Consider the following 16393-nt stretch of genomic DNA (forward strand, 5'->3'; position numbering starts at 1 on the left):
TTGGATGCAGTGCCTATGTATTTATTCTGAATACATCAGCTTTGGATTTCCCTGACTGTGTGCTGTCTCGTTTTTCCTGGACCCCCATCTGGTAAAATCTCTCTGTGTATGTGCATATATGCGATAAGCATCAGTGGATAACCTGTTTTCAGTGTGCCAACTGCTTTTTATTTTTTTATATATATATATATTCACAATCACACACACACACTATTACTTTATTCATTTTTGGATTCCTTGTTGTGTATAGTGACCCGCTCTTCTCCTCTTTTCTCTCTCCTCTCTCCTCTTTTCTCTCTCCTCTTTTCTCTCTCCTCTTTTCTCTCTCCTCTTTTCTCTCTCCTCTTCTCTCTCCTCTTTTCTCTCTCCTCTTCTCTCTCCTCTCTCCTCTTTTCTCTCTCCTCTTCTCTCTCTCTCCTCTTTTCTCTCTCCTCTTTTATCTCTCCTCTTTTATCTCTCCTCTCTCCTCTTTTATCTCTCCTCTCTCCTCTTTTCTCTCTCCTCTCTCCTCTTTTCTCTCTCCTCTTTTCTCTCTCCTCTTTTCTCTCTCCTCTTTTCTCTCTCCTCTTTTCTCTCTCCTCTTTTCTCTCTCCTCCCCCCTCTCCCCTCCTCTTCCCCCCCCTTGTTCTCTCTCTCAGACACTTCTTTAATAAGGAGGGAGATTTTACCTCTCTGACCTCCGCCGCGTTTCACAAGAAGCTTCATCTCTTGGTCACCCGGATTCTCCTCCGGGATGTTTCACCTGCACGAGCTTCCTGAGCTCAGCCTGATCCACTCACTCAGGTAACTGCCCGGGGGGAGGGGTGGGGGGGGCGCAGCCTGATCCACTCAGGTAACTGCCCTGGGGGGAGGGGTGGGGGGGGGGGGGCGCAGCCTGATCCACTCACTCGGGTAACTGCCCCGGGGGGAGGGGGGCGCAGCCTGATCCACTCACTCAGGTAACTGCCCCGGGGGGAGGGGGGGGCTCAGCCTGATCCACTCACTCAGGTAACTGCCCCGGGGGGGAGGGGGCTCAGCCTGATCCACTCACTCAGGTAACTGCCCCGGGGGGAGGGGGGGGCGCAGCCTGATCCACTCACTCAGGTAACTGCCCCGGGGGGAGGGGGGGGGGGCTCAGCCTGATCCACTCACTCAAGTAACTGCCCCGGGGGGAGGGGGGGGGGGCTCGGCCTGATCCACTCACTCAGGTAACTGCCCCGGGGGGGAGGGGGGGGCTCAGCCTGATCCACTCACTCAGTTAACTGCCCCGGGGGAGGGGGGTGGGGGGGGCTCGGCCTGATCCACTCACTCAGGTAACTGCCCCAGGGGGGGGCGGGTGCAGCCTGATCCACTCACTCAGTTAACTGCCCCGGGGGAGGGGGTGGGGGGGGCTCGGCCTGATCCACTCACTCAGGTAACTGCCCCGGGGGGGGGCGCAGCCTGATCCACTCACTCAGGTAACTGCCCTGGGGAGGGGGGAAGAGGAGTAATGTGGGAGCACAGCCTGAGTTACTCAGTCACGTACATGGGGGAGGGTAGAGAAGCCAATATGAGGGTGTAACCCCCCCCCCCCCCCCATCAGTATTTCAGATCAGCGGATCTCTTCTATCAGCATCAACAGCACCGGGGACTGGATCGCGTTTGGCTGCAGCGGTGCGTACTGGGGGGGGGGGGGGGGGGGGGGCGATGGGGGCTTTCTTCTCCCCCTCCCCCTCTTCTGTCGCCTCCTTTTCCTCCATCTCGCTCTCCCATTATTTGCCCCACTCCCCTATTGCCCTTATTGGTAACACAAGCTCTGTAATCCCTTTTGCCCCTTATTTCCCCCTCGGCCCCTTATCTGGCTCCCATACCCCCCCCCCCGCTCCCATACCCCCCCCCCTCGCTCCCATACCCCCCCTCGCTCCCATACCCCCCCCTCGCTCCCATACCCCCCCTCGCTCCCATTCCACCCCTCGCTCCCATACCCCCCCCTCGCTCCCATACCCCCCCTCGCTCCCATACCCCCTCTCGCTCCCATACCCCCTCTCGCTCCCATACCCCCTCTCGCTCCCATACCCCCCTCGCTCCCATACCCCCCCTCGCTCCCATACCCCCCCTCGCTCCATGTCCTCCCCCTCTGTCGTCCCCATGCGTTTCTCCCCCCCTCGTCGCCCCCATGCGTTTCTCCCCCCCTCGTCGTCCCCATGCGTTTCTCCCCCCCTCGTCGCCCCCATGCGTTTCTCCCCCCCTCGTCGCCCCCATGCGTTTCTCCACCCCACCTCACCCTGGTATTTACCCCTCCCTGTGTGCCCCGCAGGCCTGGGGCAGTTGTTGGTGTGGGAGTGGCAGAGCGAGTCCTATGTGATGAAGCAGCAGGGACATTTCAATAACATGGTGTCCCTGAGCTACTCGCCCGACGGGCGGCACGTGGTGACTGGCGGGGACGACGGCAAGGTGAGGGGGGGGCATGGGAGCGAGGGGGGGTATGGGAGAGAGGGGGGGCATGGGAGCGAGGGGAGGTATGGTGAGTTTGAGGGGTGAGAGTTGGGGGAGTTTGCGGGGTCTCAGGCTCCCCCATCTGTAAATTAGGATTGTGTGTTTGAGGGGCTCACCCGTCCCCCCTGTATACCCACTGTATACCCCCTGTATACCCCCAATGATAGGATCAGTTACCTGGAGAAATGTATAGTTCCCAGCACACAAAATGTCCAAAAAAGGGGGGGAGGGAATATGCCAAAAAGGTTTAAGGAGCAAAAAACACAAATCAAACGATATGTGAGCGCACAACACAACCACAGCACAACCACAACACAACCACAACACATCAAACGATATGTGAGCGCACAACACAACCACAACACAACCACAGCACAACCACAACACATCAAACGATATGTGAGCGCACAACACAGCCACAACACAACCACAACACATCAAACGATATGTGAGCGCACAACACAACCACAACACATCAAACGAGATGTGAGCGCAGAACACAACCACAACACAACCACAACACAACCACAACACATCCACAACACATCAAACGATATGTGAGCGCACAACACATCCACAACCACAACACAACCACAACACATCAAACGATATGTGAGCGCACAACACAACCACAACACAACCACAACACAACCACAACACAACCACAACACATCAAAGGATATGTGAGCACAGGACACAACCACAACACAACCAAACTACAACCACAACACAACCACAACACATCAAACGATATGTGAGCGCACAACACAACCACAACACAACCACAACACAACCACAACACAACCACAACACATCCACAACACAACCACAACACAACCACAACACATCAAACGATATGTGAGCGCACAACACAACCACAACACAACCACAACCACAACACAACCACAACACAACCACAACACAACCACAACACATCAAAGGATATGTGAGCGCAGAACACAACCACAACACATCAAACGATGTGAGCGCAGAACACAACCACAACACAACCACAACACATCAAAAGAAAATCGGGAGGGAGGGAGGGGGTGGGAAAAAGTATAAAAGTACAGGGGGAGGGGGGGGGGGGGGCTGCAGCATAGCAAGTAATGCCGGGAACACGGGTAACGGGAGGATACAGACCAAGTCAGAATAGCAGCTGCCGTTCCCGTTAACACGCGTGCAGGAACTCTGGGTGGTCCCGCTGAGCTCTGTGTGCTCCTTAGCGTGTGCTCCTTAGCGTGTGCTCCTTAGCGTGTGCTCCTTACCGTGTGCTCCTTACCGTGTGCTCCTTACCGTGTGCTCCCTGCATTACTTGCTCTGCTGCAGCTCCCGTGTGATTGGCACTGTTGGCCATCGCCTGTATCTAGGTGGTGTAGCTTTGTGCATGTATACTCCTGCACTCTGCATGGAGAGGTTACCTCTGATCCCCACAGGGATAAAGTAATAGTGTGTGTATTATATATATACAGTATATATATACACACACACACACACACACACACCATCCTCTGATCCCCACAGGGATAAAGTAATAGTGTGTGTATTATATGTATATATATATATATATATACACACACACACACACACACACCATCCTCTGATCCCCACAGGGATAAAGTAATAGTGTGTGTATTATATATATACAGTATATATATACACACACACACACACACACACACCATCCTCTGATCCCCACAGGGATAAAGTAATAGTGTGTGTATTATATGTATATATATATATATATATACACACACACACACACACACACCATCCTCTGATCCCCACAGGGATAAAGTAATAGTGTGTGTATTATATATATACAGTATATATATACACACACACACACACACACACACACCATCCTCTGATCCCCACAGGGATAAAGTAATAGTGTGTGTATTATATGTATATATATATATATATATACACACACACACACACACACACCATCCTCTGATCCCCACAGGGATAAAGTAATAGTGTGTGTATTATATATATATATATACACACACACACACACACACACACACACACACACACACACCATCCTCTGATCCCCACAGGGATAAAGTAATAGTGTGTGTATTATATGTATATATACACACACACACACACACACACACACACACACACACACACACACACACACACACACACACACACACACACACACACACACACACACACACACACACACACACACACACACACACCTCTGATCCTCACAGGGATAAAGTAATAGTGTATGTATTATATGTATGTATATATACACACACACACGCACACGCACACGCACACGCACACACAGGGTGCGGCTGTAATTACTGGGACTGGTTTTCTCGGACTGCATGGCAGCCCCTTCCTGAAGGATTTATTCAGTCGCGTTTGTCGCTGCTTTGCTGCATTGTTCTGTAGGTAGGACTGTGAGGGACAGGGAAGCAACATGAGACGTATTTGTGTCTCGTGGGAACGGCCTGAAGAAGGGTTTTTTTTCACCCCGAAACGTTGCCGCCCCCTCCCCTCCCCCTGCACTTTTTTACTTTTTCCACCCCCCCCCTTCCCTCCCTCCCCTTCCTAGTTTTTCTCCCGATTTTCTTTTGATGTGTTGTGGTTGTGTTGTGGTTGTGCTGTGGTTGTGCTGTGGTTGTGCTGTGGTTGTGCTGTGGTTGTGCTGTGGTTGTGTTGTGGTTGTGTTCTGCGCTCACATATCGTTTGATGTGTTGTGGTTGTGTTCTGCGCTCACATATCGTTTGATGTGTTGTGGTTGTGTTGTGGTTGTGTTGTGGTTGTGTTCTGCGCTCACATATCGTTTGATGTGTTGTGGTTGTGTTGTGGTTGTGTTGTGGTTGTATTGTGGTTGTGTTATGCGCTCACATATCGTTTGATGTGTTGTGGTTGTGTTGTGGTTGTGTTGTGGTTGTGTTGTGGTTGTGTTCTGCGCTCACATCGTTTGATGTGTTGTGGTTGTGTTGTGGTTGTGCTGTGGTTGTGTTGTGGTTGTGTTCTGCGCTCACATATCGTTTGATTTTGTGTTTTTTTGCTCATTACACCTTTTTGGCATATTCCCTCTCCCTTTTTATGACTTTTTGTGTGCTGGGAACTATACATTTCTTAGGATAACTGTTTGGGAGGAGAGAGGGTTCTCTGTGTCCCACAATGCACCACTCTGCATCACATCTCTCTGTCCCACAATGCACCACTCTGCATCACATCTCTGGCCCACAATGCACCACTCTGCATCACATCTCTCTGTCCCACAATGCACCACTCTGCATCACATCTCTCTGTCCCACAATGCACCACTCTGCATCACATCTCTCTGTCCCACAATGCATCACTCTGCATCACATCTCTCTGTCCCACAATGCACCACTCTGCATCACATCTCTGTCCCACAATGCACCACTCTGCATCACATCTCTGTCCCACAATGCACCACTCTGCATCACATCTCTCTGTCCCACAATGCACCACTCTGCATCACATCTCTCTGTCCCACAATGCACCACTCTGCATCACATCTCTCTGTCCCACAATGCACCACTCTGCATCACATCTCTCTGTCCCACAATGCACCACTCTGCATCACATCTCTGTCCCACAATGCACCACTCTGCATCACATCTCTCTGTCCCACAATGCACCACTCTGCATCACATCTCTCTGTCCCACAATGCACCACTCTGCATCACATCTCTCTGTCCCACAATGCACCACTCTGCATCACATCTCTGTCCCACAATGCATCACTCTGCATCACATCTCTCTGTCCCACAATGCATCACTCTGCATCACATCTCTCTGTCCCACAATGCACCACTCTGCATCACATCTCTGTCCCACAATGCACCACTCTGCATCACATCTCTCTGTCCCACAATGCACCACTCTGCATCACATCTCTCTGTCCCACAATGCACCACTCTGCATCACATCTCTCTGTCCCACAATGCACCACTCTGCATCACATCTCTCTGTCCCACAATGCACCACTCTGCATCACATCTCTGTCCCACAATGCACCACTCTGCATCACATCTCTCTGTCCCACAATGCACCACTCTGCATCACATCTCTGTCCCACAATGCACCACTCTGCATCACATCTCTGTCCCACAATGCACCACTCTGCATCACATCTCTGTCCCACAATGCATCACTCTGCATCACATCTCTCTGTCCCACAATGCACCACTCTGCATCACATCTCTGTCCCACAATGCACCACTCTGCATCACATCTCTGTCCCACAATGCACCACTCTGCATCACATCTCTGTCCCACAATGCACCACTCTGCATCACATCTCTCTGTCCCACAATGCACCACTCTGCATCACATCTCTCTGTCCCACAATGCACCACTCTGCATCACATCTCTCTGTCCCACAATGCACCACTCTGCATCACATCTCTCTGTCCCACAATGCACCACTCTGCATCACATCTCTCTGTCCCACAATGCACCACTCTGCATCACATCTCTCTGTCCCACAATGCACCACTCTGCATCACATCTCTCTGTCCCACAATGCACCACTCTGCATCACATCTCTCTGTCCCACAATGCACCACTCTGCATCACATCTCTCTGTCCCACAATGCATCACTCTGCATCACATCTCTCTGTCCCACAATGCATCACTCTGCATCACATCTCTCTGTCCCACAATGCACCACTCTGCATCACATCTCTGTCCCACAATGCACCACTCTGCATCACATCTCTCTGTCCCACAATGCACCACTCTGCATCACATCTCTGTCCCACAATGCACCACTCTGCATCACATCTCTGTCCCACAATGCACCACTCTGCATCACATCTCTGTCCCACAATGCATCACTCTGCATCACATCTCTCTGTCCCACAATGCACCACTCTGCATCACATCTCTGTCCCACAATGCACCACTCTGCATCACATCTCTGTCCCACAATGCACCACTCTGCATCACATCTCTGTCCCACAATGCACCACTCTGCATCACATCTCTCTGTCCCACAATGCACCACTCTGCATCACATCTCTCTGTCCCACAATGCACCACTCTGCATCACATCTCTCTGTCCCACAATGCACCACTCTGCATCACATCTCTCTGTCCCACAATGCACCACTCTGCATCACATCTCTCTGTCCCACAATGCACCACTCTGCATCACATCACTCTGTCCCACAATGCACCACTCTGCATCACATCTCTCTGTCCCACAATGCACCACTCTGCATCACATCTCTCTGTCCCACAATGCACCACTCTGCATCACATCTCTCTGTCCCACAATGCACCACTTCGTTCAACTTCTATACATGCTTTTTGTGTGTTGTCTATTTCGATTTTTTTTGATCAGTTACCTGGGTGTCACTGTCCCTCTCGGCAGGTGACAGGACGGGGTGTCACTCTGTGCCTCGGGTGACAGGACGGGGTGTCACTGTCCCTCTCGGCAGGTGACAGGACGGGGTGTCACTCTGTGCCTCGGGTGACAGGACGGGGTGTCACTGTCCCTCTCGGCAGGTGACAGGACGGGGTGTCACTGTCCCTCTCGGCAGGTGACAGGACGGGGTGTCACTCTGTGCCTCGGGTGATAGGACGGGGTGTCACTGTCCCTCGGGGACGGGCTGACCTCTGTCCCTCGGGTGACGGGACGGGCTGACCTCTGTCCCTCGGGTGACGGGACGGGCTGACCTCTGACCCCCTCTCTGCAGGTGAAGATTTGGGACACCAGCAGCGGATTTTGTTTCGTGACGTTCACGGATCACACGAGCAGCGTCACGGCCGTGACATTCACCAGCAACGGACAGGTGATACTCAGCGCTTCTCTGGATGGCACCGTGAGAGCCTTCAGCCTGCACAGGTAACACGGGGACAGGTCATACCCGGCACTGAATGTGGCACTAACCAGGTCCGCGCAGGCGACCGGCGGGGGTCCGCTGACACATTGATGAGGGGTACTTACCGCCGGCAGGTACCGTAACTTCCGCACGCTGACGTCCCCGCGTCCGGCCCAGTTCTCCTGTCTGGCCGTGGACAGCAGCGGAGAGATCGTGTGCGCCGGCGCCCGCGACTCGTACGAGGTCTACGTGTGGTCCCTGCAAACCGGGAGACTGCTGGACGTGAGTGGGGGGCCGAGGCGTCCTAGTGCTTCTACTGACCTCACCCCCCTCCCCATGTATACCCCCCCGCCCCTCCCCATATATACCCCCCCGCCCTCCCCATATATACCCCCCCGCCCTCCCCATATATACCCCCCCCGCCCTCCCCATATATACCCCCCCGCCCTCCCCATATATACCCCCCCGCCCTCCCCATATATACCCCCCCGCCCTCCCCATATATACCCCCCGCCCTCCCCATATATACCCCCCCCGCCCCTCCCCATATATACCCCCCCGCCCTCCCCATATATACCCCCCCCGCCCTCCCCATATATACCCCCCCGCCCTCCCCATATATACCCCCCCGCCCTCCCAATATATACCCCCCCCGCCCTCCCCATATATACCCCCCCGCCCTCCCCATATATACCCCCCCCGCCCTCCCCATATATACCCCCCCGCCCTCCCCATATATACCCCCCCCGCCCTCCCCATATATACCCCCCCCCCGCCCTCCCCATATATACCCCCCCCCGCCCTCCCCATATATACCCCCCCCGCCCTCCCCATATATACCCCCCCGCCCTCCCATATATACCCCCCCGCCCTCCCCATATATACCCCCCCGCCCTCCCCATATATACCCCCCGCCCTCCCCATATATACCCCCCCCCCCCGCCCTCCCCATATATACCCCCCCGCCCTCCCCATATATACCCCCCCCGCCCCTCCCCATATATACCCCCCCCCCCGCCCCTCCCCATATATACCCCCCCCCCGCCCTCCCCATATATGCCCTCCCCATATATACCCCCCCCCCGCCCTCCCCATATATGCCCTCCCCATATATACCCCCCCGCCCTCCCCATATATGCCCTCCCCATATATTCCCCCCCGCCCCTCCCCATATATACCCCCCCCGCCCCTCCCCATATATACCCCCCCTGCCCCTCCCCATATATACCCCCCGCCCCTCCCCATATATACCCCACCCCCCCTCGCCATCCCCATATATACCCCCCCCTCGCCCTCCCCATATATACCCCCCCCGCCCTCCCCGTATCTACCCCCCCCCCGCCCTCCCCGTATCTACCCCCCCGCCCTCCCCGTATCTACCCCCCCGCCCTCCCCATATCTACCCCACCCTCCCCATAGCTACCATACCCGCCCTCCCCGTATCTACCCCCCCGCCCTCCCCATATATACCCCCCCGCCCTCCCCATATATACCCCCCCGCCCTCCCCATATATACCCCCCCGCCCGCCCTCCCCATATATACCCCCCCGCCCGCCCTCCCCATATATACCCGCCCGCCCTCCCCATATATAAATGTATACCCCCCCGCCCCTCCCCATGTATACCCCCGCCCCTCCCCATGTATACCCCCCGCCCCTCCCCATGTATACCCCCCGCCCCTCCTCATGTATACCCCCCGCCCTTCCCCATGTATTCCCCCCGCCCCTCCCCATGTATACCCCCCCGCCCCTCCCCATGTATACCCCCCACCCCTCCCCATGTATACCCCCCACCCCTCCCCATGTACACCCCCCGCCCCTCCCCATGTACACCCCCCGCCCTCCCCATGTATACCCCCCGCCCTCCCCATGTATACCCCCCGCCCTCCCCATGTATACCCCCCGCCCTCCCCATGTATACCCCCCGCCCTCCCCATGTATACCCCCGCCCTCCCCGTATCTACCCCCCTGCCCTCCCCGTATCTACCCCCCCCGCCCTCCCCGTATCTACCCCCCCCGCCCTCCCCGTATCTACCCCCCCCCGCCCTCCCCGTATCTACCCCCCCCCCCGCCCTCCCCGTATCTACCCCCCCCGCCCTCCCCGTATCTACCCCCCCGCCCTCCCCGTATCTACCCCCCCCGCCCTCCCCGTATCTACCCCCCCCGCCCTCCCCGTATCTACCCCCCCCCCCGCCCTCCCGTATCTACCTCCCCGTATCTACCGCCCCTCCCTCCCCGTATATAATATACCCCTCCTCCCCTCCCCGTATATAATATACCCCTCCTCCCCTCCCCGTATATAATATACCCCTCCTCCCCTCCCCGTATATAATATACCCCTCCTCCCCTCCCCGTATATAATATACCCCTCCTCCCCTCCCCGTATATAATATACCCCTCCTCCCCTCCCCGTATATAATATACCCCTCCTCCCCTCCCCGTATATAATATACCCCTCCTCCCCTCCCCGTATATAATATACCCCTCCTCCCCTCCCCATATATTCCCCCCCGCCCTTCTCCTCATATATTCCCTGCCCTCCTTTCTCCTCCCTGTGTAACCCGCCTCCCTCCCTTACCCGTGCCCCCCCCCCCCCACCCCTCCATGGAATGACCCCCTCTGCTGCTCCCTCACCCCGCAGGTCCTGGTCGGACACGAAGGGCCGATCAGCAGCGTGACCTTTAACCCGTGGCGGTCAGTGCTGGCCACTGCGTCCTGGGACAAGACGGTCAGACTGTGGGACATGGGGGACAGCTGGAAAACCACGGAGACCCTGAGCCTGGGGTCTGACGGTGAGACCTCCCCGTGGGGGGCACCCCCTCTTGTGTCTGTGGGGTCCCCCGAGACCTCCCCGTGGGGGGCACCCCCTCTTGTCTGTGGGGTCCCCCAAGACCTCCCCGTGGGGGCCACCCCTCTTGTGTCTGTGGGGTCCCCCAAGACCTCCCCCGTGGGGGACACCCCCTCTTATGTCTGTGGGGTCCCCCGAGGCCCCCCCGTGGGGGACACCCCCTCGTGTCTGTGGGGTCCCCCGAGACCTCCCCGTGGGGGGCACCCCCTCTTGTGTCTGTGGGGTCCCCCGAGACCTCCCTGTGTGGGGCACCCCCTCTTGTGTCTGTGGGGTCCCCCGAGACCTCCCCGTGGGGGGCATCCCCTCTTGTGTCTGTGGGGTCCCCCGAGACCTCCCTGTGGGGGGCACCCCCTCTTGTGTCTGTGGGGTCCCCCGAGACCTCCCCGTGGGGGGCACCCCCTCTTGTGTCTGTGGGGGCCCACCGAGACCTCCCCGTGGGGGACACCCCTTCTTGTGTCTATGGGGTCCCCCGAGACCTCCCCGTGGGGGACACCCCCTCTTGTCTGTGTGGGGTCCCCCTGTACTTCTCATGTCTTTGATGGATGGCAGTCCCTATACTCTCTCTCTCTCTGTCTCTCTCTCTCGTGTGTCTCTCTCTCTCTCGTGTGTCTCTCTCTCGTGTGTCTCTCTCGTGTCTCTCTCTCGTGTGTCTCTCTCGTGTGTCTCTCTCTCTCTCTCTCTCTCGTGTGTCTCTATCTCTCTCTCGTGTGTCTGTCTCTCTCTCTCTCTCTCTCTCTCGTGTGTCTCTCTCTCTCTCTCTCGTGTGTGTCTCTCTCTCTCTCTCTCTCTCGTGTGTGTCTCTCTCTCTCTCTCGTGTGTCTGTCTCTCTCTCTCTCTCGTGTGTCTCTCTCTCTCTCTCTCGTGTGTCTCTCTCTCGTGTGTGTCTCTCTCTCGTGTGTGTCTCTCTCTCGTGTGTCTCTCTCTCTCTCTCTCGTGTGTGTCTCTCTCTCTCGTGTGTGTCTCTCTCTCTCTCTCGTGTGTCTGTCTCTCTCTCTCTCTCTCGTGTGTGTCTCTCTCTCTCGTGTGTCTCTCTCGTCTCTCTCTCTCTCTCTCTCTCTCTTTCGTCTCTCTCTCTCTTTCGTCTCTCTCTCTCTCGTGTGTCTTTCTCTCGTGTGTGTCTCTCTCGTGTGTCTCTCTCTCGTGTGTCTCTCTCTCGTGTGTCTCTCTCTCGTGTGTCTCTCTCTCGTGTGTGTCTCTCTCTCGTGTGTCTCTCTCTCGTGTGTGTCTCTCTCTCGTGTGTGTCTCTCTCTCGTGTGTGTCTCTCTCTCTCTCTCTCGTGTCTCTCTCTCTCTCTCGTGTGTCTCTCTCTCTCGTGTCTCTCTCTCTCTTGTGTCTCTCTCGTCTCTCTCTCCCCCCCATTTCTCTCTCTCGTGTCTCTCTCTCGTGTCTCTCTCGTGTCTCTCTCTCGTGTCTCTCTCTCGTGTCTCTCTCACGTGTCTCTCTCTCACGTGTCTCTCTCTCACGTGTCTCTCTCTCACGTGTCTCTCTCTCTCGTGTGTGTCTCTCTCTCGTGTGTGTCTCTCTCGTGTGTGTCTCTCTCGTGTGTGTCTCTCTCTCTCGTGTGTCTCTCTCTCTCGTGTCTCTCTCTCGTGTCTCTCTCTCTCTCGTGTCTCTCTCTCTCTCTCGTGTGTCTCTCTCTCTCTAATGTGTCTCTCTCTCTCGTGTGTCTCTCTCTCTCTCTCGTGTCTCTCTCTCTCGTGTGTCTCTCTCTCTCTCGTGTCTCTCTCTCTCTCTCTCGTGTGTCTCTCTCTCTCTCTCTCTCTCTCTCTCTCTCTCGTGTGTCTCTCTCTCTCTCTCTCTCTCTCGTGTGTCTCTCTCTCTCTCTCTCGTGTGTCTCTCTCTCTCTCTCTCTCTCTCTCTCTCTCTCTCGTGTGTCTCTCTCTCTCTCTCTCGCTCTCTCGTGTCTCTCTCTCGCTCTCGTGTGTCTCTCTCTCTCTCTCTCTCGTGTGTGTCTCTCTCTCTCTCTCGTGTGTCTCTCTCTCTCGTGTGTGTCTCTCTCTCTCGTGTCTCTCGTGTGTCTCTCTCTCGTGTGTCTCTCTCTCGTGTGTCTCTCTCTCGTGTGTCTCTCTCTCTCGTGTGTGTCTCTCTCTCTCTCTCTCTCTCTCTCTCTCTCTGACCTTTGACCCGTTTCCTCCAGCCCTGGCTGTGACCTTCCGGCCGGACGGGGTGAGCTGGCCGTGGCCTCGCTGGACGGTCAGATCACTCTGTGGGACCCTGAGAAGGGGTGTCAGACCGGATCCATCGAGGGAGACATGACCTGCAGCTCGGCCGCAAGGAGCTGGACAAAGTGACCGCTAAACACTCCGCCAAGGGCAAGTAAGTCTGACCTCTCACCCCCGACCCCACTGTGACGGACACTGCCAGAGTCTGCACGGTCCTGGGACATGCAGTGCGTGACCCCTCTTACTGACCACAACCCCCTCTTACTGACCACAACCCCCTCTTACTGACCACAACCCCCTCTTACTGACCACAACCCCCTCTTACTGGCCACAACCCCCTCTTACTGACCACAACCCCCTCTTACTGGCCACAACCCCCTCTTACTGGCCACAACCCCCTCTTACTGACCACAACCCCCTCTTACTGACCACAACCCCTCTTACTGGCCACAACCCCCTCTTACTGGCCACAACCCCCTCTTACTGGCCACAACCCCCTCTTACTGACCCTCCTCCTGACCCCCCTCCCTCTCTCCTCCTGACCCCCCCCCCCCTCTCTCCTCCTGACCCCCCCCCCCTCTCTCCTCCTGACCCCCTTCCCTCTCTCCTCCTGACCGCCCCCTCCCTCTCTCCTCCTGACCCCCCCCTCCCACTATCCTCCTGACCCCCCCTCCCACTATCCTCCTGACCCCTCCCTCCCGCTCTCCTCCTGACCCCCCCCTCCCTCTCTCCTCCTGACCCCTCCCTCCCACTATCCTCCTGACCCCTCCCTCCCGCTCTCCTCCTGACCCCTCCCTCCCGCTCTCCTCCTGACCCCCCCTCCCTCTCTCCTCCTGACCCCCCCCTCCCTCTCTCCTCCTGACCCCCCCCTCCCTCTCTCCTCCTGACCCCCCCCCTCCCTCTCTCCTCCTGACCCCCCCCTCCGTCTCTCCTCCTGACCTCCCTCCCACTGTGACCCCCACCCCCTGTGTTTGCTCCGCACTGTGACCCCCCATTGTGTTTGCTCCGCACTGTGACCCCCCCTGTGTTTGCTCTGCACTGTGACCCCCCATTGTGTTTGCTCCGCACTGTGACCCCCCTTGTGTTTGCTCTGCACTGTGACCCCCCCTTGTGTTTGCTCCGCACTGTGACCCCCCCTGTGTTTGCTCCGCACTGTGACCCCCCCCTGTGTTTGCTCCGCACTGTGACCCCCCCCTGTGTTTGCTCCGCACTGTGACCCCCCCTGTGTTTGCTCCGCACTGTGACCCCCCCTGTGTTTGCTCCGCACTGTGACCCCCCCTGTGTTTGCTCCGCACTGTGACCCCCCCTGTGTTTGCTCCGCACTGTGACCCCCACTGTGTTTGCTCCGCACTGTGACCCCCCCTGTGTTTGCTCCGCACTGTGACCCCCTCTGTGTTTGCTCCGCACTGTGACGCCCCCTGTGTTTGCTCCGCACTGTGACCCCCCCTGTGTTTGCTCCGCACTGTGACCCCCCTGTGTTTGCTTCGCACTGTGACCCCCCTGTGTTTGCTCTGCACTGTGACCCCCCCTCCCTGTGTTTGCTCCGCACTGTGACCCCCCCTGTGTTTGCTCCGCACTGTGACCCCCCCTCCCTGTGTTTGCTCCGCACTGTGACCCCCCCTGTGTTTGCTCCGCACTGTGACCCCCCCTCCCTGTGTTTGCTCTGCACTGTGACCCCCCCTCTGTTTGCTCCGCACTGTGACCCCCCTCCCTGTGTTTGCTCCGCACTGTGACCCCCCCCTCCCTGTGTTTGCTCCGCACTGTGACCCCCCCCCCTGTGTTTGCTCCGCACTGTGACCCCCCTCCCTGTGTTTGCTCCGCACTGTGACCCCCCCCCCTCCCTGTGTTTGCTCCGCACTGTGACCCCCCCTCCCTGTGTTTGCTCCGCACTGTGACCCCCCCCTCCCTGTGTTTGCTCCGCACTGTGACCCCCCCCTCCCTGTGTTTGCTCCGCACTGTGACCCCCCCCTCCCTGTGTTTGCTCCGCACTGTGACCCCCCCCCTCCCTGTGTTTGCTCCGCACTGTGACCCCCCCTCCCTGTGTTTGCTCCGCACTGTGACCCCCCCTCCCTGTGTTTGCTCCGCACTGTGACCCCCCCCCCTCCCTGTGTTTGCTCCGCACTGTGACCCCCCCCCTCCCTGTGTTTGCTCCGCACTGTGACCCCCCCTCCTGTGTTTGCTCCGCACTGTGACCCCCCCCCTGTGTTTGCTCCGCACTGTGACCCCCCCTCCCTGTGTTTGCTCCGCACTGTGACCCTCCCTGTGTTTGCTCCGCACTGTGACCCCCCCCTCCCTGTGTTTGCTCCGCACTGTGACCCCCCCTCCCTGTGTTTGCTCCGCACTGTGACCCCCCCCCTGTGTTTGCTCCGCACTGTGACCCCCCCCCTGTGTTTGCTCCGCACTGTGACCCCCCCTCCCTGTGTTTGCTCCGCAGGGCGTTCACGGCTCTGTGTTACTCCGCGGACGGGCGGGCGCTGCTTGCAGGCGGAGCCTCGCGCTACGTCTGTATATATCACGTCCCCGAACAAATACTGGCAAAGAAGTTTGAGATCTCCTGTAATCACTCACTGGATGCCATGGAGGTGCGAGGGGGGGATGGGAGGAGTGCCAGGGGGGGATGGGAGGAGTGCCAGGGGGGGATGGGAGGAGTCCCTCCGCTCAAGCCACGCCCCCCTCCCCGCTCAAGCCTCCCACCTCCCGCTCCGGCTCCCGCTCCCTACAGACCGCATATCGCGGTCTGTGTATGTCAGCGGGGAGCGGGGCCTTAGCCTAACTCTTCTCCCCCCTATCTCTCTAACTCTTCTCCCCCCCTATCTCTCTAACTCTTCTCCCCCCCTATCTCTCTAACTCTTCTCCCCCCTATCTCTCTAACTCTTCTCCCCCCTATATCTCTAACTCTTCTCCCCCCTATATCTCTAACTCTTCTCCCCCCCTTATCTCTCTAACTCTTCTCCCCCCCTATCTCTCTAACTCTTCTCCCCCCCATATCTCTAACTCTTCTCCCCCCTATATCTCTAACTCTTCTCCCCCCTATATCTCTAACTCTTCTCCCCCCCATCTCTCTAACTCTTCTCCCCCCTATATCTCTAACT

The 16393-nt window shown here is 57.2% G+C and overlaps 1 protein-coding gene across 1 annotated transcript in view; it reads left to right on the forward strand.

Moving 5' to 3' along the window:
• PWP2 (PWP2 small subunit processome component) overlaps positions 1–16393 on the forward strand; it is a 66388-nt gene that overhangs the window by 27724 nt on the left and 22271 nt on the right. The window contains 11 exon segments of the mRNA XM_075580597.1: positions 639–717; positions 719–783; positions 1562–1632; positions 2276–2412; positions 8167–8315; positions 8427–8574; positions 10933–11083; positions 13277–13303; positions 13306–13380; positions 13383–13455; positions 15736–15883. Coding sequence (XP_075436712.1) covers positions 639–717; positions 719–783; positions 1562–1632; positions 2276–2412; positions 8167–8315; positions 8427–8574; positions 10933–11083; positions 13277–13303; positions 13306–13380; positions 13383–13455; positions 15736–15883 — 1123 coding nt within the window.

This window comes from Ascaphus truei (assembly GCF_040206685.1).
Source record: "Ascaphus truei isolate aAscTru1 chromosome 3 unlocalized genomic scaffold, aAscTru1.hap1 SUPER_3_unloc_9, whole genome shotgun sequence".
In the NCBI taxonomy this organism is placed as follows: Eukaryota; Metazoa; Chordata; class Amphibia; order Anura; family Ascaphidae; genus Ascaphus; species Ascaphus truei.